At 39.1% G+C, this 26,525-nt stretch overlaps 1 protein-coding gene across 4 annotated transcripts in view; it reads left to right on the top strand.

Annotated features, from left to right (window-relative positions):
• Dock4 (dedicator of cytokinesis 4) overlaps window positions 1–26,525 on the top strand; it is a 492,219-nt gene that overhangs the window by 361,528 nt on the left and 104,166 nt on the right. For all 4 annotated transcript variants that reach the window (XM_029561952.1, XM_017797318.2, XM_008829790.3 and 1 more), the window contains exons 24-26: window positions 4,049–4,176; window positions 6,709–6,843; window positions 17,033–17,131. In XM_029561952.1, the coding sequence (XP_029417812.1) occupies window positions 4,049–4,176; window positions 6,709–6,843; window positions 17,033–17,131 (362 nt within the window). The remainder of the gene's footprint in view (window positions 1–4,048; window positions 4,177–6,708; window positions 6,844–17,032; window positions 17,132–26,525) is intronic.

The following is a 26,525-nucleotide window of genomic DNA, read 5'->3' as shown; positions in this document are numbered from 1 at the left end:
TTCATATATTGGTATAGCCCACTGAGTCCAGTTCCTGCTTCCTGCATGCACATGGGTTTGGGGCCATCTGCCGGAGTGTAAGTAATCCACTAGCAGCCACATCCCCAAAGAAAAACGACTCTTCCGTCCCCTAGTAGCCCCTACAACGTTAGATGAAAACATATCAGAACTATTACAGCAAATTGAACAGAGTCCCTGCCCGGATCTTCTTTTAATCTAGCACAGAAGCAGATGTTGAACTGGTAATTATGATGAGGTATGGCAGCATTTGATGAGGGAAGTTTGCAGGGTATCACGTAGCAGGGAATCTGAGGGAGAATTGAGGTAAAGCCTACCTTCTTCAATTCGTGTTCTCTGTACTAGTGTTCTGTATACTGATTCAAGGCCAGATCTTGTATTTCTAGGCCAGATCTTGCCTCTGAGCTCCAGACCTAAGTATCCAGCTGTCATTTCCACATGTGGCTATCTTCCCCAGCTCTAAGAACTCAGCATGTCTAAAATGGAAATTGCCATGTTTTTCTCTGTGCTCACTCCTCATCTGTACATGGCAAACATCCACCTTAGACAACTCATTCTTGAAAGTTCCTTCTCCCTTTTGTCCTTCATCCCCAGACATCACCTTGGCTCCTGTGGGCCTTCCCATCCCATATGGCCTCCTCTCCAGCTTGCTGCCATGTCTCAGTCTTATCTGCCCTTGTTTCCTATAGCTTCCTTGTGTATATCCAGCATCACCCTTAGAAACATGGCATGTAGGGGGCTGGAGAGATGGCTCAGCAGTTAAGAACACTGGTTGTTCTTGCAGAAGACCCGGGTTCTAATCCCAGCACATGGCAGCTCACAACTGTCCTGTCCGTAATTCCAGTCCCAGGGGATCCAACAGCCTCTTCTGACCTCCATGGGCATGCACAACATGGGTGCGCTTACCTACATGCAGGCAATACATGCATGCACATAAAATAAAAATAATAAATAAAATTAAAAAGAAACATGGCATGTAATGTTACTCCTACCCCTCCCCCACATCACACTTGTTCATTTTGGGGACCCACTTCAGAAGTGATCTTCTCTAGCTATTGATATGGTCCTGCCCACTTGCCTTGTCCATCTTCTCTCTGGAACCCCTTATCTAGCTCCTCCTGAACCTGATCTTCGTGTCTCCTTCAGGTACCATTTAGCTCTTTTTTTGCAAAAAAAATCTCCTTCCTTTTCTGGTTACTTGATTACTGCTTTCATAGTTTATTGTGTTTTCCTTCTTGGATCACCAAGCACAACTCCAACTAAATAAAGAACTGGGTATTAAGTTGTTCAGTGCCCATCCTCCACCTCAAGGAACGCTCCAGAGCCTAGGGATTATGTATCTTCCAGGGCCATTCTATCTCCCACTTCTATAACATCATCTGATGTATTTAGGTGCTTAACAGATGTTTCATAAGTAAATACTATATAATGAGTCATGGGCTAGGAATATAATAACAAAGCTACTGAAGACATGTATTCTTAAAAAAATTGATCTTATTAGAAAACAACTTCTGAGCTAAGGGTGAGCATGAGAATGACAGCAAAACAGTGGAAGTGGGGTAGGAATTTGGGGCCAGTAGAGGGCATGATGGAAGTGCACATAGCATTCATGTTGCCTTTTTGGTGGGGTTAAAGCCAGTGGGTATAATGCACAAACTTTGCACAGAGGAGAACATCCTTAGCCCTGCACTCTTGTTTGCCTTTTGATCCTGATGTCATCCCAATCTGTGGTTCTTTTCACTCCAAGTGCCTGCTGTCTGTCCTCCAGCATCTAAAAGATGTGTTCCCAAGTTTGCTCTGATTGTGACTCAGTTCTTCGTAACTTGATCTGGCTTCAGCTCTCCAAGTTCTGGGCTTCTCTGCAGTCAGCAGCTGTGCTGTGTGCTGTGCTGTGGGATAGTGAGTGCTCTGGCCCCTTCATTCACTGTCTCCCCATCCAAAAAGCACTTTGGTGGCCTGCTGATGCCCAGCCCATCTGGGGGCCAAATTTGTAAAAAGTGATTGGCAACTCTGTACCTCATTGAGACTCATAGACCTCAGTCTTTGTGGACAGATTCTAACATCAAGGATCCTTGTCTAAAGCAAAGATATACTTTCTTCAAAATTAAGCTGAAGGAGGAAACCTACCAAGGATTCTTGGCATCCTCCTTCCTAGTCTATGCCTTGGGAAGGGGGGAGGGGGAGAGGTAGGTCCTAAAGCAGCTAGCTTTTTGCACTCTGGTGTATACAGACAAAACAAAAATAAAAGCCACTCTGAGACATACTGAGAGTGAGCTTTATTTGAGATTTGGATTATGACAATAGAATCTGCAGGTCAGACACTAGCTTGAAATGTACACAAAGTTAAGTTTTGTTACCTGTGTGGGACAGGATTTGGTTTTGACTTTTAGTTTTTGAGAGGATCCTGCTTGATGGGGCAGGATGTTCTCTTTTAAAGGTAACAATTAGCTTTGCAGTCAGTTTCTTTGGCATTGATTCCCTAATCCTATCCCTGGCCTGACAATGGAGAAAAGGAAACCTTCAAGCTGGGCAGTCCTGCATTCCTTTTTTTTATACTCCACAGGTATATTCATCTAGCACACCCCCCCCCCGTAGATATTTTAATAGTTGGTTGCAAATTGAATTTCTAGAAATCAAATCCCTCTAGCTGCAGGAACCTATGAGATAAGCTTCACCTTCCTTTCTAATTAAACATTGTGAGATAGTGATTCTTGGCTCATTTTTTTCCTAGTTTCTTCTTTTTGTTAAGTAATTACCTTGTAAATAAGTAAAGTTCCTAGTAGGGGGTTATTGCTTAAAGCAGGCCTGCAGAGAACTTTTTTACAGGTTTGAATTTTAGTATTCTGTGTTCATTTTCTTTTTCCTTCTTTTCTTCCTCTCTTTCTTTCTAACCTGAGTCCAGACCTCCTTGTGTTTGGTAGCCCTGTGGCTGTCATCAAAAAAAATATGAGTCTCCAAACCTAACTCCTCGGTTTTTATTTATTTTGTTTTCTCTATGTGTTTATTCTTTGCTCATAAAAAATGAATGAACAGTGAAAACTATCAAGTGAAAAATTCAAATATGAAAGTCAAAGGCCAAAATGAAGACATAGAAAAATTCATTTGAAAAAAAAAGATAATTCAGGGAGCATTCAACCCCCCCCCATCATGTGTGATATTCCTGGGGGGATTCAAAAATGAGAAGGTGTGTGCCTTGACCTTGGACCTGGGAATAAGAAAGCTCTTGGAATATAGATAACATAACATAAATAAGACAACTGAGTAGGAAAAGTGGGACATAAAATAAGGAAATTCCCCCAGAAAATGGGATGAAAAATATGGAGAAAAATGTACGAAAAATGGAAGATCAAGAGATTCACACTGTGAATGTAGTTGAAGTCCCAGTCCAAAAACAGAAAACAAAACAAAAAAAGAGGGAGGGAAATCAAAGCAGGTTCCCAAAGTAAAGGAGAAGTTACAGGTTGAAAGGGCCAAGATAAGGCCCTAAATAATGGTAAATATTTAAATACCACAGATAAACAATTCCTTGATAGTTCTGAAAGGGAAAAGAAACAGGCGGAAGCAAAAATGGGGTCATTGCACAAAGGGCTGGAGATCACAATGACAGCAGAACGGGAATGTTAACCAGAAACTGTCCTATAACTGGTTTTCGAGTCTGAGAAGAGTAAGGGGTGAAAAAACTAAATCCTTTTCTGTCCTAGTAAGAAGTTGGTAGCCGGCCTCCCTCCGTAAGAAGTCAGGAAACAGCAAGATATGCATTTGATTCAGAAATTTGGAAACCAAACACACTCTGGATGGAGAAAAGCTATGAAACAAACCTGTTTTCACTAAAAGGCCTCTTGACTGTAGCAATGATGCATTGGGGAACAGAGCTCTTGTTTTTTAATATAAAAATTATACAATTTGTACCCCTGTAATACCACGTTAACAGTTTAACAATCAAAACTGAATTAAAAAGTCAGTAAGGATCCACCTGAGGCTTGTGTGGGCCTCTGGCAGCTGTGACGCTAATGGCTCCTTTTCTCCTTAGACTCGAGGTATATTCTCCTGCCTGTCGTGTTGCATCATCTTCACATCCACTTGCAAGAACAGAAGGACTTGATCATGTGCGCGCGTATCCTTAGCAACGTATTTTGTCTCATCAAGAAAAATAGCTCAGTAAGTACATGCAGGTCATAGTATGTAGTTCTTGTCAAATGGTTTCTGCAAATAAAATTTTAAACGTCTTCAAAGATATCACACTAAGGAGGAACCCACTGAGACATTCTTCATTTGTAGCCAGCCTGGACTTCTTGCTTTTTCTTGGAAGGAATTTTTCTTAAAACCTTGTGGTATTATCATAACCCTGAATAACCTGGTTTCCTAAACTTGTATTTCAAAGAAGAACTGAATACCAAGTGAGAAAAATTAGAAATCTCAAAGCCTCCCACATGTGTCTTTAATCTTGATAGGATGAATGCTCTGTGGCAAAAAATAAATTACTGCTTGCAGTGTGGTGGTTTGGGTCTGTTCTATGAAAGGCCACGAGATAATGCTCAGAACTTGGCCTTGGCCCTTGAGCCTGATCCCATGAGGATTTCAGGAAGCAAAGAACAGCTCCAGAAGATTAGGGTTGCTGTGCAGTACAGCCCTGCACCAACAGTAGTCTCTACATTGTGACTTTGAGGACACTGTAAGTCACAGTTTTAAGAGTACAATGCAGGGGCTGGAGAGATGGCTCAGCAGTCAAGAGCTCTGGCTGCTCTTTCAGAAGACTGGGGTTTGGTTCCCAGCACCCACATGGCAGGTAACAACGTCCATAACTCCAGTTCTAGGGGATACAATACCGTCTTCTGACCTCTGGGGTATTGTATGACACGGGTGCACTTACACACACACAGGCAATATACTTGTAGACATAAAATAAAAATAATAAAAGAAAGAGTGCAGTGTAAAATGGAAAAAGAAAAATGCCATGCCATGTTTGTTTATAAATGGGGCAAGCCCAGGATTCATAGTCACGACTCAAGAGTCTGATGTGAGATCTACATAGAAAGGATGTCCTGTTCCCATTCTGTCAGTCTGTGGCTGCTAATTAAGCATTGGACTCATTGATAGCAGGTTATAGAGAACAGCTTGACAGCAAGTGCTGAACCTCCTGTTTCTGATTGCTAATTAACCTCTGTGCTATGGTTCTCACATTTCTTCAGTGCTAGGATAACTTCTGAAGAGTAGGGATGGGAAGAACGCCAGGGGAAATGATGGGGAGAGTGCCCCTGTAGTGTGGAAACAGGGGTGGCATTTGAGGGAAAAAAGGAATTCTAACCTAAAGGTGGGATAGGTGGGGAACCCAACAATCCCGGGCCTAGTGGTGATCTGGAATGAGGTAGAGTGTGGCCATAGGAGAAGGCATTCACCCTGCTTTGAAACTCCCGCTGGCTACTTCACAAATGCTCAAGCTATGCCTGGCAAGACCATTTCTCCAAATTACAGTTGCTATGAGTAAAAGCTAGATAGTTCATTAGACGAAACTGAAAGCAAACAGCAATAGTACAGATGATTTCTTTTTATTTCTCCTTCTCTATTTATCTTTGCAATTTGCAATCAGGGTTTGAACTTAGCTAATGAGGAATTCAGGCCTGAAACCAATTCACTGGAGGAAATTTTCTTACAAGTGTTAAGAAGTTTATCATTAAAAAATAACCAAGGGGCTGAAGAGATGGCTCAGGGGTTAAGAGCACTGGCTGCTCTTGCAGAGGACCCCAGTTTGGTTCCCAGCACCCACATAGCAGCTAATAACTGCAGTTAATAACTCTAGTTCCAGGGGAATCTGATGCCCTCTTCTGACTTCTGTGAGCATTGCATAACACAGGTGCAATTACACTCATATATAGGCAACACACTCATATACATAAAATACAAATAAATAAAATATTAAAAAATTAGTCAAAAGACTTCTTCAAAGTCATGCTTTCTCTAAGAATCTTTTGCAAAGAGCCACTTGTATGCAAGAGATTTGTCTCATGCAAATGTATTAAAAACCCAAGGCCACTATGTAGCAATCAGTGTAAACCAATTTGAATTTCCCTCCAGAGCCCTGGGGCATGGATGGTGTTAACTGCTTCAGGTAAGCAAAGCTCTCCTGTGGCTGCTCATTTCAGGGCCCTCTGTAACTGGCTACACTCTGCTAGACTGATTTCCATTCCCTTATGTTTACATGTTTTCATGTCTGTGGGAATAGTTATTTGCACATAAATCAGTCTTGGAAGATGATCTTGGTGACCGCCATGTGGAGAAGAGTCAATATCAGCACAATTAGGAGTCAAGGAATTAAGACCTGGCAGAGACTGTGAGGGAAGACTAAGGCCCCAAGAGGCAAATTGATTTGCTCAAGGTTACAGGCTCCTTTAGAGCATAGCTGGCCTCTGAATTAGCCTTTGTTTTTCTTGAATCACCAAATCTTCTTAATTTGTTTCTCAGCTTTACATTGCACAGCTAAGTGGTGTGTTCTTTGGCGAACTGTTAAGTTCTCTGAACCTTTGTTTTCTATGAGGTCATTTACCTACAGGAAATCTACATCTCTTATACTCTTGAGTTCTCTGAGTCTTTGGTTCTAGATTTAAGAATGGACTTTATCCCCTTTGTCATTGAAGAGAGATTTCAGTACATAAGAAGCCACATTTTCCTAAGCATATTGTTTTTTCTCCTAAGGAAAAGTCCGTGTTGGAGGAAATAGATGTGATAGTGGCCAGCCTGCTGGACATCCTGCTCAGAACCATCTTGGAGATCACCAGTCGGCCTCAGGCATCCAGCTCCGCCATGCGGCTGCAGTTCCAGGATGTCACTGTAAGATCATCTAGCAGGGGGCACACATACAGGGCCTGGTTGTGTTTCCTAAAGCTCTAATCCTTTAGGGGGTGGGTTGCAGTATGACTGGGAAATCTGGTCCTTGGGGCGACCTGTGGGCATTGTAAATACATGCAAGGTTACCTTCACTACACAAATAAACTAGAATAGGAAGCCTGTGTGTGAAGATGTTACAGTGAACAATTCTAAATTCCAGAAAGCCAACTCTGATGTTAGTTCTTACTTTGCCCAATTTGATTTAATCTATTATTTTATATCCCCAGTCAACTTGGTTGCTTTGCATTCTCTCTTCATCTATCAAATTGCCTGAGGAACAAAGAATAGAGGGACAGCAGTAGAAATCAGAGGCTTTGTGTTCTAATTCTGGATTTTTCATCATGACTTATCAGGATTTTTTTTCTAGGTGTCAGTTTGCCTAGTGTGAATGAGAAGATTTGACTTGATAAAGTATAAGGGATCTTCAAGCTCCACTATCTTAAGATGCTAACATAACAGGATGCAGGCAAAATATTAAGAAATATGTATCTATGTCTATATGTGAATACATACATAAATTATGTTTATTTATTCATGGCAGTGCTGCAGATCGAACTCAGTATATTAGGCAAGTGCTCTACCACTGAATTATCCATACCCATAGAAATTTCTATCTAAAACTCACATTAAATTTACTTTAAAATGTTTAGGTTTTTAAAGACTATTCTTCCAAGCAAGAGGTATCATTTGTAGAAATGGCAACAGATGCTCTGGTATCCACATGTAAATTCTTTCTGCAAATGTTAACTGCTTGCTGTCAACTCTATAAACTGTGTTGGGGTGTTTGAGAATGTTGAGATCCTGGTGCAAGTACATGTCACCTTTATTTAAAAATTAAGAAGTTTGGGATAGGGAGATGGATCAGTGGGTAATAGTGCTTGCAGTACAAGCATGAGGCCCTATTTGGAGCCTCAGCACCCATATAAAAAGCCATGTATGGACACATGGGCCTGTGTCCATAGTTGAAGTTGAAGTTGAGGGCTGGAGGAGACTGAGACAGAAAGATCACTGGAACTTGATGGCCATCAGCCTAGCTGAAAAATAGTGGGCTCCAGGTTCAGGGAGAGACCCTGTCTCAAGGGAATTAGGAGAACACAATAGAGGAGACCTCTCACTTGGCATCCTCCTGGCCTACACCCCCCCACAGCTATATATATGTGTATAGGTCATATATCACATATACGTATACACATATGTATACCAAGCACAAAAAAATAAATAAAATAAAATAAAATAAAATAAAATAAAATAAAAAATCTGCTGTGCTTTGCTCCAAGGTTGGGTGTTTAGGATAACCATCTAACACTGAGTTTTAGTGCATCTGCTTCCAGCACTGAGATTTACCTAAAAGGACTAAATTTTGGTTTGAGCAAATAAAGTTAAACTATTTTAATAAACCAGGGTTTTACATGGTATGAAAGAAACCATCCTTATGTAAATAATAGTTGTATTGCCTCATTTAAAGTAAAGAAGGGTAAATTACAGTTTCCCATTGGTCTGTTGAAGTCTGACCTGTGACAGTGGTCCCACCTCCCAGGTTTGCTTCATATGCTTACATGCTGCTTGATGTGTGATGAATGCTCCTTGAATGTTACTTAAAGCAACTGGAATGTATTATGGGTTTGAAGGCTTGTTTTTTTTTTTAATTATTATTTTGTTGTTTTTCACTCTTTATAGATTAAAGCTTTTTATTTTGCAATAAATATAAAGCCACATACAATTGTAAGAAAACATTATAAAAATATTGCATGTATCTTTTACCCAGTTCTGTAAATGTAACCTCTTGCAGAATTCTAGACCAATGTCACAACCAGGACATGGGCGTTAATACAATCAATATGCCAAATGTTTCCATCACCTAAACCTATTTCACCTCTGCCCCCTCCTTCAGCCCTGGCAACCACTACTCTTTTCATTTCTGTAACTTTGTCATTTTAAGGATGTTATAAAAATAGAAACTTGGTGCATGTGGCCTTTTGTGATTGCCTTTTTAAAAACTCAGGATAGTTCTGTGAAGATTCGTCATAGTTACTGTGTGTATAGTGTTTCTTTTTTGTTACTATTATTCCATGGCACATATGCACCATAGTGTTTTTAACTCTTCGCCTGTGAAGGTCTTTGAGGTTGTTTCCAGAGTTTGGATAGTACTAAGAAAGCTATTATAAGCATTTATGTTTAGGTATTTATGTCAGCATACATCTTTACTTTTATGGTAGAAATTCCTAGGGATTTGGCTGCTGAATCATATGATAGGTGCATGATCAGTTTTTTTAAGAAACTGCTAAGCTTTTTCCCCAATGGCTATGTCATTTTACATCACCACATATACATAGTATGAATGATCTAATTTCTTAATACCTGCTTCAGCATTTGGTGCTGTCACTTTTCCTTTAATGTCTGTGTATATATATATGTGTCAGGGTGAGGCATTCCCATAGCTCTATAGTTGCATCTCATTACAGTTTTAATTTCCATTTCCCTAATGACTGATGATACCCTGGGCATCTTTTCACTTACAAGTTTGCCCTTCATGCAGCCTCCTAAATGAAATACCTTTTAATGTTTTTCCCTCCTTTGTGACTGAGTTGCCCTTTTACTGCTCAGTTGTGAGTGGTTTTTTTTTATATGTTTTCTCCTACTCTGTAGCTTGTTTTTCATCCTCTTAACAGGGTTTGCAAAAGCAAATATTTTTAATTTTAATGAAATTCAGTTTACTAATATTTCCTTTGATGAATCACAAGTTGATTTCATTTTAAGAACTTTTTATTTATTCATAAAGACTGCTACCTAATTTTTTCCTCAAGTATAGTAATTTGTAATTAATAGTTTTATATGCCACATCATTTCATCCCGCTGTGTTTTCAGGGTTAGCATCTACCTGTGCTCTTGCTTCATTCCATTTGAAATCTTAGTTCTTGGTATAATTAATGATGTTCATCTGAAATCCAAAGGTTTCTGTATCATAGGGTTCTGCATCTTAAGCCTTCTGTTTTAGCTGGCTTTATGTAATACCACTCACTAGGGAGAAGGGAGATTTCCACTTATTATATGCAAATTGTGGTGGATATCCAGGTCTCCCACTGGAAAGTTCCAGGTCTACACCTGGTCTCTGCTGTCACCACTGTGGAAGTGCACTATACACATTCCTGCTCTTCTTCATTTGACCTCAGATGGGATTAAAGCACAGAGGCAAAAGTATGATTTGCTCCTGTCAGCTTGGGGTGACAGCCCCCACAACATCCTTACTGACACTACTGTCCATGAGTGTGAAAGTACTGGGTGGACTTCCTGTGAAACAGCCCTGGGAGAGATGCTGGAGCACATTATTGCCACCTCAAGAGTGAGTTTGGTGATGCTAGCCTTTTCATTAGACATCTCCTGGAGAAGGGCCCTTATTACTAAAGCCGTGTCTTGTTAGCCTTCCATTTCCTGGTTCTCTGGTTACAGAGGAGACTTCTACAAGAGCTTCTCCCCACACACACATCTGTTGGCATTTTAGGGTCTCTTGCTTCTTTTTCTCCAAGCCTGGGACACATTTGTTAGAAAGAAATCCTGGCAGATTCAGTGCCATGTCCTTCTTTGGCATCCAAGTTTCCTAGCCTATCTGCCTTCTCTCTACCTATCGGAATCTTCTTCCACTTGTTTCATGTATAACATCCAGATTTTTAATTGAACTTAGCAGGAAGAATAGGAAGAAATACACCCACCTTTGCGTCTAAGGGAAGGAAGGCTTCTTTGTAGGGTTACTTTTGTTTTGTTTTTTGAGACAGGTGCTCACTCACTATGTAGCCTTGGCTGGCCTAGAACTTGCTGTGTAGACCATATTTCTGCCTGCCTCTGCCTCCTGAGTTCTGGGATTAAAGGTGTGTGCCTCCACATTGACTTTTCTTAGTGGTTTTAATGATAGCGTTTTTTACTGCTTCCCAGAACTAAAGATCTTGGATAATACTGAAATTATAATAGCACATAAATCATAAGTACTGGACTGCCTGTTTTGTGTGTACAATGAATGTGCATGCTGTGTTGCACTGCATCTTGATGGCTCATATGTGATCTTTGACCATCACAGTGTGATAGCCAATGTGAGGCTGAAAAAATAGCTTAGCAGTTAGATCATTTGCTATGCAATCAAGAGGACCTGAGTCTGGAGCCTTGCACTCGTGTCACAAGCCACACATCCCGTGTACATCTTTAACCCCAGTTCTGAGAAGAAAAGAAAGAGGAAAATTTCTGGGCCTTTTTAGCTTCCTGCCTAGCTAAGAAAATGAGAGTCTCAGGTTCAGGGAAAGAGCCTTCCTCAAAGGAAGAGGTAGAGAATGACAGAGGATACCTAATACCTCATGCCTTCTTCTAGCCTCCATGGGCACACAGCCATGTGCGCCAGCATACACATATGCCCATGTACTTGCACAGACACACATAAATAAACATTTAAAAAATAGCCAGTGTTTATTAGAACACTTGAAGAAGGCAGTAATTTGGATTTGTGGGTGCTCTGATTTGTGGGTCTGGGTAAAGAGGGTGAATGTCCTCTGTACTAAATTTAAATTTTTTTATATTTTATTATTTTTATTTTATGTGTATGCATGTATTGCCTGCATGTAAGTAAGTGCACCTGTGTCGTGCAATGCCCGCGGAGGTCAGAAGAGGCTGTTGATCCCCTCTGTACTAAATTTTAAAAAAATGTTTTATTTATGATTTTTATTTTATGTTCATGAGTGTTTTGCCTGAATCTAGGTAGGTGCACCTATGTTGTAAAATGCCTGTGGAAGTCAGAAGAGGATGCTGTATCCCCTAGAACTCAAGATACAGATGGTTATTAGTGGCCATGAGGGTGCTGGGAACCAAACCTGGGTCCTCTGTAAGAGCAGCCAGTGCTCTTAACTGCTGAGCCATCTCTCCAGCCCCTGTACTATATCCTTTTTAGAATCAATTTAAGGGAGTCTGTTCCCATACAATGGAATGGTTCTTTTGCTTTGTAAAGAGCAAAACTCTCAAAAATACATGGGATGAAATCTTCTATGAAGCACATCTAAGTTATTAGGCAACTTTGGTTTTATGCTATAAAACATCATTTTGGAATACTAAAATAGACCTGGTTTGATTCCTTCCTTGCTAGTTCATTGAGTACAGCAAGTGGATAAATGTATAAGTTTTCTAAGCCATTGTTTCCTTGCCTTTAAAATGAAAAATAATTGGCCTCATCTCAAAATTGATCTCAGGATTTAGTCATACTACCTAAACAGTCTTTAAATCAATTTGGTCTTTAGTTTGGGTGGTCTAACAGTGGCCACACTAATGTAATCAGTGTTACAGAAGTGATCATTGCAGTTATAACTAATTTTATGGTGAGAAGTACCTTAGTCACTCACAAAACAGGTTCTCTCCGGACATGGAGCTCTCGCTCATTCCTCTTTACTTGTCACAGAGAATAGTTTCTCTGAATAGGGAGTTTCCACATGGCATTTCTACATTGAACACCTTTCAGTCTTGCGGGCACATGCATCATTAAGTGCCGATACTAAGTGCACACTCTGTGAGGAAAAGCAGGTCCCACAAGTGTGTCATGATGGAATTTTCCAGGCCTTTATGAGAACTGTGTTGCTACCTTGCCTCCCAGCAAGCCCAGCTTGAGAACAGTATCATGATTCCAGATAACAGCCTTATTTTCATTATTTAAAGGGATTGTACTTTTTGTTCTTCTACCAACTGTTCTTTAAACTTTAGAATGCTTTCTCTGGCTAGGAAAAAAAATAAGTGTTGTATTGTAATCGGTTCCTTTCAAAAATCTAATTGTATATAGCAGATTTAAAGCAGTATAAATGGCCATTTACCTCATGCCCTCAACTAATTGTCCACCGGAGTGCCTTACAATGCATAAATGTTTCTTTGGGTATAACTGTGTTAAATACCACATGTAGTATGGGTGACTCAGCTCAGCATCAGCCCCATAAGATCCTCTGGTATGCTTGTCTGAAGGCTTCATGTACTGTTACTGGTTTGTGATTAGAGGAGGAAAGGGGGTATGATTAGAGGAGAATGGGAATACAGGAGAATTCTCTAGGAAATACCAGGGGAAAAACATGTATATGTTTAAAGGAAGGTTTCTTGAAGACTATTGACATAGTCATAAAATACTCTTGACAGTTATTGATAAAAATACTCATTGCATTCAATCTGTACATAAAATGGATGCAAGCCACTGAAGACTATTGAGTTTTAAAGGCAATTTATCAAGAAATTCCCACAATAAAAGTAAGTGAATCTTGTCTAGTGATTTTCTGAAAAAAAAAATATTCTTTTTAACAAATTATGAGTTTTCAGATAGATATATTGTTAAAATATCTTAAAAGTAAAGGAAATTACATTATAGTAGAAAAATACAGGAATGAAATATTAGACATCTAATCTTTGGAACATGTACTTGGGGTTCCAAAATAGATTAAGTGAATAAATAATAGTGAATTGTAGGTGTTGCAATTGACAGCTTGTCATAAATGTACCAGAGATTATATGTCAGAAGGATGAGTTATTTGCTTGGGCCTAAGCCAAATGCAACAAATACATAGTTAATAGCCTAGATTCACTATGTACATTGCAAGACCTAATGGAAGTCTATTCACTATTGTTTTTTCTTACTACTAAAATTATGATACAGAATATGAATTTTCAAATTTCAAATTATTTCACTTTTCATAGGATGTGTTGAAGTAAAAATAGAAGAATATTAGTAATGCGGTAGATGTATTAGAGATAGTTTGCACAGAATATGAAAAACTAAGAAGAAAAGCTGAATGAGTCTTTACTAAATAATTTGTATTTTAAGCTGAGACATAATTAATAGATTGAAGTGTTCCCAAGCTTACAGATCCCTATGTACTTATTTATGTTTTAACCATAACCCCTAAATTCAGGTATATTTCCTCTATGAAAGCAAATTAGTCTGGAAGCAGGAAGGGAAACGGCTGAGTACAGTCTTCAAGAACCAGAGCCACCTCCATTCACGTCCCAATTTTCCATTTTCTAGTTATAAACCTGAAGTCAATTCCTGAACCTCAAGGTTGTTATCTTGTGTTTGATAGTGTCTACCCAACAAGATGCTAATAAGGAATGAACTGGAAATGCAAGGTGTAGCAACTTATACATAGTGTCTTCCCATACATCATAGCATTGCAATGCCTCTAGACCTTTTTTACTGGAGTATAATACAATGAATTTGTAATCTAATAAGTTTCATGTATCTAAAATATGTAACTTTATGTATTTTGACATATGTATATATTTAGGAACCATCACAGTAGTTAAGACAGTTTAACCAGTGCTCCCAGCCCCTGGGAGTGTTCAGTAGCTGGCGCCATTTTGCTCTACCTATGTAGAAGTCGTGGCTGGCTAGGGGAAAGCTCTTCAAATGCTGGTCTTTGGCAGTGTTTTTATCCCTCAGCATTGACAGGGTATGACTACAGACAGTTGGGAGCACCAACAGTGGTACCTTGTAGCGTTGTAATTCTCATGCAAGCCTCTGGTAGCGAGACCCTTAATCCTACAAGTGTGACAGCTCTAGTGTAGTCTTAGGAAGTCAGGATTGTCAGTGTCTGGTATTATAGACCCTGGGCTGGCAGTGGCTGTGTCCTCTGCTGTAAAGACCTGACAGCTTCCTGGAACTTTTTCAGCCACCATGGCCTATACTTTCTCTTCCCTGGCTCTTTAACTTCTGTTCCTCCTGGGCCTCAGCTTTGAACCCTTTCTCACCTTCCCTCTGTTTCCACCATCCTTCTGTTCCTGCTTGGGTTATTCTCTTCAATTAGCAGTCGTCTCTCATTGCCATGGTCATTATCACAGCTGTCACTGTTCATGGGGCAGTTACTGCCATCCTTTGGCAGCAGCTGCTGCTCTAGGATGCTTTCTTGAGGCTCCACCTCTGTCTCAGAGTACTGGCTATTCCCCTGTCAATGCTCCACTGCCTTTGCTGTCACTGGCTCACCACCATCTCTGCTGCTTCTTTCCTCACGTCACCAGTTAAGCATGGTCAACTAAAAGTAGGTGAGGGCAGACCACACAAGAGAAGCCTTTTATTTGACCTAACATTGCAGAGAGGAAGCAGGATAGGAATCTGTCTACCAGGCCACTCACCAGATGAGCTAAACAGTCTGCTTATGTAGCCAGAGAAGGGGCATTCGCACCAATCACAACAAACCTCTTATGAAAGTGAAGGTTTGGGTTTGTATATATGGAGACATTGTCGCTTTGGCACCAGTTCCTGCAGTCCCTCTGCCATACCACTAGGAACAGTGTGCTCCTCTGGCTTGGATGGAAATGGGGAATAGGGCCATCTAAAGTTCACTGGAGCTTGTGATGACAAAAACATGTGTCCACTACAGTATCAATAGTTTTTTTCTTTAAATTTTCCATCTCACATATAAAATATCTAGAGTTCCTTTGTTCACTGACAGAGCTTGGGAGATATTTCTACAAACCTGTATTAATTATTTTTGCGTTATTGCAGCAAAATGCCTTTCAGAACAAACTTATGGGAGGAGGACTTTTGATTCATGATTTTAGAGGGTTGCCATCTGTCATAATGGAGAAGGCTGGTAGAGTGATTCATTGCATAGTAATGGGAGCTTGTATCAGTGGCTGCTTACATCATGGTGAAAGAGGAAACAGAAAGAGCAGGACCAGCTCCAGGGGCTAGGATGTATCTTCAAAGGCTTGCCCCTAATAACCTATCAGGCTCCTAGTCTTCTCCTTCTCGTGACTCGTAGTCTCCAGTTTTTCATGAGATCCTATAGTCTTTTCCATGTTAACTCAAACCAATCCAATCTCCAGTTAAATGGAGCTTTTTTATGTATCCAGTTAACTACCAGTTCCTTCTCTTGTATTTGCATTGTTTTACATGTTGTTTTTCTATCTAGAAGTAGATTAGTTCTTTGTTGAACAAAAATGTTTGTATTAAAGACAAGAGTTTTAAGCTACAAGTATATTAGAAAATGCAATTTATAGCAATTTTATGTAAGTCTTCAAATCTAAGGATGATGTGTGTTCTTTTCTTTTTTATGCTTAAAAGTTGGACTTTGTAGGAGTCAATTGCATAGAGCTGAAGCACAGAGTGGTTATTACCTTAAAACCACTTTCTAAAGGGAGATTGAAACTAACATTATATAATGTATGACTTCTTTTACCCTGTGAGTCAAATAGATCAGTATTCTAATGAGTTGAGGAAGGTCTTATGAATTCAGAAAAGGAACATGAACTTAGAGGAAGAGTTTCGAAACAAAACAGACCTAGGGATAGCTCCAATTCTGCAGTCTCTTTAGCCCTCTTTTAGTCTGTTTTGTTTGGGGTTTTTTGGTATGTTTCATTTTGGTTTTTTGGTTTGGTTTGAATTTTTTGAAACAGGTTCTCACTCTGGATCCCAGCTGGCCTTGAACTCATGAGTCTCCTGTTTCAGCCAAGTAAGTGCTAAGATTATAAGCAGGCACCACCATACCCAGCACTTTTAGCCAGTTCAAGCCTGTGTTTTACCTTTCTTAAACAAGTGCCATACCCGCTATGACATAGCATTGATATGGTACTAAATGATATAAAGAAGGGAGGTTTTTTAATGCTTAGTTAATGGGCAAGGGCTTTAAACTTTACTTCCTTACATAAATGTAATTAGTTCCCTAGAGAAAAGCTTCCACCCAAGTAAAAATACTGAAATATAAAAATTCATATATACCAAGCAAATAGTAATCATCACATAGAGAAATTTTGGCTGTAATAAAAGTAATTTAGATTAGGAAGACATAACAGGGTGAATTTGGGGTGATAGAGGTTTTTAAAAATAATTTATTTTTATTTTTATTTTATGTGTATGAGTGTATTGCCTGTATGTAGATAGGTGTGCCCATGTTGTGCAATGCCCACAGAGGTCAGAAGATCCCCTGGAACTGGAGTTAAGGATGGCTGTTAGCTGCCATCTGGGTGTTGAGAATCAAACCAGGTCCTCTGCAAGAGCATTCAGTGTTCTTAACTGTTGAGCTATCTCTTCAGCCCCATAGATTTTAAAAACATTTTCTTTAAGGGAAGTAAAAGCTAATATTCTTTAATGTCTTTCCTTTAAAAATATGTTTTGTTTTGTTTTTTTAATTAGGGGGAGTTTGTTGCCTGTCTCCTTTCCTTATTACGACAAATGACAGATAGACATTATCAACAACTTCTGGATAGTTTCAATACAAAGGAAGAACTAAGGGTAAGTGCCATTTAATTTTTTTCCTTTAATGCATCTTTTTAGTTTCTCTTGTTCTTACTCATCACTGTTCAGAATGGTTCCTTGGCAAATGCATTATTTCTTCCATTAAAGTCTGTTTTTCTCTTGCTAACAGATCTTCTTTTCTATATTGCCTCTGTGAGATTTCTCTTACTTCAACAATAAACAAAGCTATTAGCCATTATTTTGGAGAAAGACATAAGATTTGAGTCACATCTCATCCAAATTCAATAAACTAGAAAGAGATTAACAGAACTAAGAAGATAAAAGCAAATAGACTAACTCTAGTTATGTGGACCTGGAAGTGTTGCCTTAATAGAAGACAAGAGGGATGTCTAAACACACTGGCTAATGTCATACCTACAAACTGCAATGAGAAATTTGGGGCACAGCTTTCTGACTAGAAAAGCAGAAGTGTTTAAATTGAAAGTACGTAGATGGTCTTAGAACTTACCCCCTCTAGGTAGGAAAATCTGTACATCAGAAGGAAGATAATGATCTAGTTAGCTTTCATCAAAACTTGACTACTTAATACAATTAAAGGATGATTGTGTTTTGCTTAAGAAGTCTATGATTTCATAACTCCAATTTCTCAAGAAGGCTACATTTTCTTATACAGCCTAGAAATTCAAAAACATAGATGTACAAATTGAAAGGCATCATTAGTTTAATCTAGGTATTGCATTTCATGTTTGACCACAAAGCAAATGGAAATAATGAGTGAAGTATATTACACGGACTTCACTTCAGTTAGCCAGCACCGTTTTTCAAAGAACATTAATTTTTTTCTCTTCAAAATTACCTGACCTTCAAACTAGGAGAATTATTTAATGATACTAGCTTCTTAATCTGTCATTCAGGAAATATAGACTGAATACTTCATATACAGCAAGTACTGGGGATGTGACCAGGTACGAGATGTCTTGTTGCTATAGGGGATCAGACAAGTAGTGGTCATTGACACCAGAGTGGGGAATGAACAGGACAAACACACAGTGCTCTGGAGTACGTGGAACCTGCCACCAACCCAGACTCAAGGCCCAGGAAAACTTTCCAAGAGAGGTTTTAGAAGAGAACATATTTATAGGACTACGCTCATGTTTATATTACTTCTTAGGCTGGGGCTATAATTCAGTGGTAGAGCTCTTGCCCATCATGCACATGGTTCTATGTTCATTCTCCAGCACTGCTGAATGCAGTAACTAGTTATTGAAAAAAAATGGCACCTCAATGCCCTGACATAGCACTTACCTTACTACATCATCTTTTTTAACAGTGACTGGAGTCAGGAATGTTTTTGTTTATGTGGCTTCCCCAGCCTCCAGCCATGGGGTTTTAAATTCTTTAATGTCTGAAGCTTTAGCTGGTTCATTGCTCTGAGGTCATATTCCTAGGAATTCAGGAGGTACATGCCAATTGTTAGATAGAATATAGAGCTTGAAGAAGAGCATCATAAAACATAAAAGCTCTGGGAGCAGATATAGACCTTATTTTGAGGACACTGATGGCTTTAAGAAGGGAGACATGTGATCACATTTGCCTGGATGTGCTATTGAAAATGGATTAGCCAAGGTCCAAACAGGAGGCAAAACTGTGTAAAGAATTTGATACAGTAATCTAAGCCAGAAATGACTGGTCTGAAATGGAGATGATCTTGGAGGTAAATTCCAGCTTGAATTGGCAAGCCTTGCTGGCTCATTAAATGTTTAAGATAAAGGAGAAGTCTAGAGAGATGGCTTAGCAGTTAAGAGAGCTTACAGCCTTTCCACTGGACCCTAGTTTGGTTCCTGGTCTATCAGGCAGCTCACAACTGCCTGTAACCCTTGTTCTAGGAGATCTGTCACCCTCTTGTGGCTCTCACCAATACCTTCATATACATGACATATAGACACACACACACAAATAAAAATAAATCTTTAAAAATTTTTAAAATAGAAAAAGGGTGAAGGAGAGGGAAGAATTGATGCCCTCCATCTTCTTCACTGAATAGGGAACATAAAAGGAGTAGATGTACAGGTTTTTGGAGCAAAAGTAAATCCAGTTTTAGCCTGAGTTTAGTCAATATCAAATCAATATCAAAAAGGTGCTGTTTAGTACACAGTGACTAGGGTCTCTAAAGGGAGCTGGGCTGAAGATATAGGTTGGGAGCTGTCAGCCTATGAATAATAATTGAAGTAAATGTGACTATCCAAGGAGCATGTAGTTACAAGGCCTGTCTAGAATCCCAAGCATTAAAGGAGCAAGGAATGGGAGCAGTACATCACAAAAAGGCCCACCAATGTTGGGGAGCCTGGTGAGCGAGCCCAGTGCAGTGATGTGGGTGGGAGCCAAAGTGCCAGGTGTTGAAAAATGAAAAGATATAATGGGACAGAAGATTCAGCTTTCAAGAATAAGGCAAGCTGGCAACTGAAGGTAAGACTACGTTAGAGGAATGTTTATGATGAAGTAACTGAAACATGTTTAAATCTTAATAATTAGAACTGACTGAGAGTTCAAAGCTAAAGATAACAATAGTGAGGTACGAACCTACAAGGGAAGGCAGCAGGTGGGGAGAAAATGAGACTTCCTAGGAGGAAATTCACCTTTCCCAGTGTAAGATTAGAAAGGAAGGAACTGGAGTACATGCAAATTAAAGGTCATTTATTTAACTTGCTAAAGGCTAATTAGTCATGTGATTTTAACCTGCATATTAAAAATTCAGTATCGCCATTTAATAGATCAGCTTACCAGTGCTCAATTTTGCACAACACTGAAATAGCTTTAGTTATGTTCCTCAAAACTATCTTACAGTTGTTTTCAAAGATAATAACATTGATCCATGACCCCTTATCTAAATTCCTTGGTATCAAATGTATTTTGGAAATTAGAATTTTCATAACTTCAGAAAGATGATATGGTACATAATACTGTATATTATGATATAGCACCCCCCCCAGTAGGATCTGCAGTGGAACCCAATATTCCCTCTGGGAAGGATAAATAAAGACTATATACTAATTCATGTGAGATTTTTGCATACAAATGAATTATAAGACCAAAGCATCTCAGAGCCCTTTTAGATTTTGAATATTATAATAAAAAACTAGAGATGTCTAAAAATAAATGCTATATATAAACAATGGACAAGGCACTGTTCTATATAGTATTCAATATTAACTCATTTACTTCTCAAAAAGGACCCACGAGGTAGGCTGCCATTATTGTATTACAGATGCCAGTTACTTAGTTCTACAAACAATTATTGAATACATTGGCTAGGCAGTGGATATCAAAGATAATTAAATAATCTCTGTTATTAAAGGTATCTAAAGCATTTTTATATCCTTCTATAATCACTGCTGGAAAAGGCCTAACAATGGACAAGACATCCATGGAAGCTTAGATGTTTCATTAGGAACTGGCAAATAGTACCTCGTGGACAAATTGAGCCTACTGCTTATTTTTACAAATAAAGTTTTTTTTGAACACACAAAAAAATCATTATTATAAATGAATGTGAATATTCTGGCTTCTCTTCAGATCACATGAATCTTTTACTTCTTAATGTGGTATATATAAACAGTAATGACTGGTAGGTAGGGGCCAACTCCCCACCCGTCAACATGAGCCAGGTGTGTTGCTGAACGCTCACAATGTCATATTTCATCTCCCCTCTATGAGGTTGATGGCTGATGATGTTCTTGTTCCTTATTAGTTGGGAAAGCTAGGAATTCCATTAACGTCTTGAGCTCTTTGCTCAGGCAGCTAAGCTCAGCATTTCCCTGAACTTTGGTAAACCAAAATCTTTGTTACATGAAATTTCATCTGTCGCCTCTAATACTAAGGTATTTCTAGTCACAGAATAGAGATGTGAAAGGAAGACCAAATTAGTAGAGGGAGGACCATTCAGATTTTTCTAGATCTATATTTAGTTTAGAAATTAAATGAGGTAGCCATAAGGCAAGCTCCAAATTGATATAGTGCTATTTGATGCAAAGTATACCAATATTGAGTTAGATGCACCAAATTCCACATTACTATTTTTAAAAAGTGAGAAATAGAGGTCTGTGTCCTGACTCAGCCCCATTTTCTATTGCTGTAACAAAGTGCCTGAGATTGGATAGTGAGCAGTGAAAAGATGATTATTTGGGCTCACAGTTCTGGAAGCCAGGCAGCCCATGGGTATTGTGCGAGCATTTGCTTAGTTTTGGTGGGCCTTTGCTGTTTCAACTTGTAATGGCCAAGAGAAGGACAAGTAGGCATGTACAAGAGAAAGAACACAATGCTAGCAATCTGCTGTCAGGAATGAAGCCAGTCCATAAGAGCAAGAGCACACTTGTGGACAAAGCATTAACCCCATCCCGAGGCTCCACCACCATGACCTGCACACCTCCTCCTAGGCCTCACTTCCCAAAAGTACCGCACTGAAGAACCGAAGTTTCAGTGCACCCAACCCTTAGGGGTGAAGCGCACTCCTCCACAGCCTATCCTCTCCCTTCCCCACGTTCTAATCCATAGAGGAATCTCTTGTAAGCACACAGAAGTTAACCTCCTGTGCTGTATGCTAATACACATACCTACATTTTTAAATTTTGAGTCAGATTATATTACTCTATACTTGTTTCATTTTTAATTGAATTTTTGCCATTTTCATATAATATATTTTGATGGCATTTAGATCTGCTCTCCTCTCCACATTTCCCTCACTGTCCCCCACCCAATTCAATGCTCATATATATAATACAACCTATAGAGTCTAATTTCCAATGTCCTTCATAATCTACACTTTAAAACTTTTTATTTTATTTTTATTTTCTGTGTATGAGTGTTTTGCCTGCATGTATATAAGTGCACCTATGTCATGCAGTACCCACAGAGGCCAGAAGAAGGTGTCAGATACCCTGGAACTGGAATTACAGATGGTTGTTAGCAGCCATGTGGGTGCTGGGAACCAAACCCTGGGTCTTCTGGAAGAGCAGCCAGTGCTCTTAATCACTGAGCCATCTGCCTAGCCCCTGTGTTTTTTCTTAGAACAATTCTAATGGGTATCATATATTCTAGTAACTCATTTTCCTGATATGACATAATTTCTTATGGTGTTGGGGATCAAATCAAGGGCCTTTTACATAACCCACAAGTGTTCTTCCACTGAACGACATTACCAGTCCTTGGATGCTGCATCCTTTACTTGTTCTTCTGATGGATGTTCTGATATTTGGCATTACAAAGGATCTTGCAAGATGAGTATACTGGTACATGTCTGTAAACCTACCCCTCTGAAGGCTGCTGCAGGATAATGAGCTCAAGACCAGCCTGGGCTAAATAGCAAGGCCTTGTCTCAAAGCAACCACCAAAGTCTTACAGTAAATTTTGCATATGTAGGTCTCTGTGGACCAGAGGTAGTATTATTACTTTGGGCGATATACACATTTGAAATTATAATTAAGAATAACTCATATGCTTAGATTTTTAAGTATTTTGTTTTTATTTATTCTTGACATACCTTAAAGATTCGTCTTAGCATTTCCCAGTGGTTCTCTAAATAAAAATGAATTCTGAAAGTATGCAGTTCTCAAGTATCAGCAGAGACTAATGGTGTTTTAGCTCCATTCATGCTTAAAGAACCTGAATGCCTGTAGGGTTATTGTTGAAGTGGCTCCTGGCCTTTTGAACAAATGCCATTTTTTCTCCTTGGTCCTCACATATTTGTGTCTGAGTGGTGTGAGTCACAGTGCCAGAGCACAAGTGTGTAGGAGGAAGCAAAGATCTGAGAGCTCGTGGTCTGTATTGTTTAATTTTTTTTTCTTCTTTAAAATATTACACTTTTTTAAAATGAACAAAATCAATCACTAGGTAGTGATTACATATTTTTCCTCTTTCTGTAGTCAGAAATGTTTTATTATACACCCACCTTGTACTGGGAACTAAAGTTTTGTCCATATTTTTGGTATTTCATGTATATATCAGTGAGACTCCTGCTCTTTGTTGATTATGACCTCATACAGAACCACAGGGCTCTTGCTATAAGCATGAGACTATTCTGGAACTTTCTCTTGTCTACATATAGCCCATTAGCTTTCAAAAAAAAATATTTGATCAAGTCTCAATCCAATTTATTTTGTTTTGGTTTTTGAGGCAGGATCTTGTCATGTAGCTCAGGCTGTCTAGAACTTCCTACATAATGCAGGTTGACCTGGGACTTACTAGGTATCCCAGAATGATACTGATTTCATGCTCTTCCTGCCTTATCCTCCTAAGTGTTGAGATTATAGGCAGCTGTGTCACACCTGCCCTCTATCCAACTTTAAAACTCTCAACACTTCCCATTACTTACTGGGCCAAGTCCAGTGTCTTCATCACAATATCTCTATTGTCTGTCTTCCTTGCTACCTTGTCTCCCACCCAGGTCTAAACACCTTAGCTCTAGTCAGTTAAACTACTTCTTCCTGAAAAATCATATATATCATCTGTAAGTCCTCTGAAGCCCTTCTATCTGAAATGCCTGTTCTGCCACCACTTTGTTTACTAGGAATTTCTTCTGTGATTTCTGGTCATGCTACAGAATCCACTCAGATCTAACTTTCTTCACAAAGTCTTCACAAGCTGAAGTTCACCCTATGTAACAATAGCTGCTACACCATGACTGTTTGCTATTTCTTGTATTTTCAGTGACTGTTGACTCCATGAGTTAACTCTGTCTTTGTGTCATTAGCACAGAGTCTGGAACATAAGTCTGTTTAGTAAATGAACCCTCTTAATAGGTTTCTGCCTGCTTTAACAAGCCATCTCTTACCATAGAATTATTTTAACTTCTCTTTATTTGAATATATTGATTACAGAAAAATAATTAGATCACTCTGAAGGATTGAAGACCATTTGGGAGTTATTTTATAAAACGTACTAATTCTGTTTTAAGAACGCATGAGGGCTTTTGTTTTGTTTTGTTTGTTTTTTGAGGTAGGGTCTCCCTGTAGCCATAACTGACCTGGAACTTGCTATGTAGACCAGGCTGGCCTCGATTTCACAAGAGATTCCCTGCCTCCAACTGTAAATTTAAATGTGACAAAGATTACTAACACTGTTTAATTGAATTCAAACTCCATATCAAGGGAATTACATATTTGTAATTTGTGGCAAATTTTGAAAGTAACATCTGACTGGATATAGTCTAAATGCTAAGTGACAGAAATGTGTCCCTAGAAGGCTCTGTCCTGTTCATTGCTCTTGATCTGTCTACCTGCCATTTGATGCCCTGTTTTCAGGATTTCTCAACTCATGTTCTGCAGTTTCAGAATTCCTCTTTCTGTGCCTTGCCAACCTGGTTTCCTGAGCCTAATTTCTGTCTTATGCTATCCTAATATCATAGTATCGTGTGTAAACAAAAAACACTTTATGAACATAGTCAGAAAATCTTCCTAAACCACAAATTTGATCCTTTGCATTCTGCATAGAGCCCCTCAGTGTCTCCACATTGCCCTCAGGGTAAATTCCAAACTCCTTCCATGGAGAAGTTAGATTTGTTTCTCTTATTTATCCCTCTTCACTTATCTTTTATGTATTTGTGTCTCTCATAACAATTTATATACTTTTAGTTTATCCCTGCTTATCTTTTACCCCCATTTCTTACTCCAACCCCTTGCACTTCAGAAACCCTGTGCTCTCCCTGGCAGGGGTTTGCTCTGCATGGCACACCTGATACTCAGTATTATCTTAGTTCATAGAACACGCAAGGATCCATGTAGTTGTTAGGTGAACATTGATCCAAGCCACTGAACTGTGCTCCCTGAAAACAAAGCATTCCACTTACTTGCCATGACCTGACAAGTCACAGGTGCTTCCTAAACCCTTCTATACCATGAAAAATGGAATGTGTCTTAACTAACCAAGTATCTCAGCACCAAACACAGTACTGGGCACATAGTAAAGCACCAGGTATTTACAAGTGAATAAATGTCAGAGAGGATTTCTAAGATCATAGCAACTTTCCCTGCTTTTCTTTTTATTTGAGTATGGGTTTTTTTTCTTGTGCAAGATTTTCTTAGAAATATTCGTGCTTGAGCCTCTCATGCTGCAGAAAAAAGTAAATTTCCAATATAGCACTTCCCAATTTTTTTTTTTGAACCCTGACCTGAAAGGTGACAATGATAAAGGTGACATGCTGTATAAATAAACAAATGCAAAAAGAAACTTCTCTCAGGCTGCCAGTTTTTAAATGGTAGCACATGAAACACTTTTTCCTGGTGCTATCTAAACAGGAATATTGTCAGACACAGAAATCAAACACAGAAATTTTTTTATTTGTTTTTATTGAAGTTTTGTGTATTTCATACAGAATATCTCAAACACTCTTAATCATCTTTATATCCCCATCCCTCCGGCACCCTCCCACCCACTGGAACCCATATACTCTGTCATCCATGTTAAGGCCCACTGTGTCAAGTCATTGTCCCCAGATGTTCCTCAGTATAGGTCTATCCACTGAGGTCTAGTCAGCCTATCTAGACTACCTAGTCCCTTGTTTTAGGAAGATTAGCTCTAATGCTAATGAATCACTCAATTCTCATTAATGAAGCTCCCTCATGCAACAGAGGGCCAGGAATACAAAAGGTCACAAATGGCCAAAGTGTAGAGATTAAGAGTCTTCAGAATGCCTGTCCTTAGACAGGACTCCTATATTAAACTTCACCCACCCAGGGTTCAGGGACCATCAGAGACTTACAAGCTCCTGGGACCCTGCTCATATGACTCTATGGCAATGGTGTCAATATACATAAGTCCCATGCAAACTCAGAGCAGACAAAATCACAGCATAGAACTGGGGAAATGAACAGCAGACCCCAATCTTAGCCAAATATTGGCAACTGATTACTGCTAGGTCAGAAATTTTCTTTTTAAAAATATAAAAAGAATTTGTGGGGCTAGAAAGATGACTTAGAGGCTAAGAGCTCTTGATGAGAACCTAAGTTTGGTTCCCAGTACCCTTATGGGGGCTCACAACTGTCAGTAACTCTAGTTCCATGGAATCTGAAATGCTCTTCTGGCTTTTGTGAGTACTGCATACATGGAGTGCACTTACATACCTGCAGGCAAAACACTAATACACATAAAAATAGTAATAAATAAAATCTCTTTTTTAAAAAAAGAGTCTGTAAGTTATATGTGCAAAATACTTTATCTGCCTGTTCAAAGATACATATATAGGGAGTAGCTGGAGGTGAAAAGTACTTAGCAGACAGACCAGGAAGCGACACTTATTAGAGAATTATTATTTTTTTAATCATTATTTTTTTTAATTTTTAATAACTATGTGATTAGAAGAAGCATTTCACTACAGCTTTAACATATTCAGTAACACACTCCAGAGCAAGAGTACATATCTTTCAAAATTGGCTGCAAA

Source organism: Nannospalax galili, unplaced genomic scaffold (assembly GCF_000622305.1).
Source record: "Nannospalax galili isolate Female #2095 unplaced genomic scaffold, S.galili_v1.0 scaffold674, whole genome shotgun sequence".
Taxonomy (NCBI): Eukaryota; Metazoa; Chordata; class Mammalia; order Rodentia; family Spalacidae; genus Nannospalax; species Nannospalax galili.
Note: the sequence above shows the minus strand (reverse complement) of the source record. Positions and strands in the feature narration are given on the sequence as shown.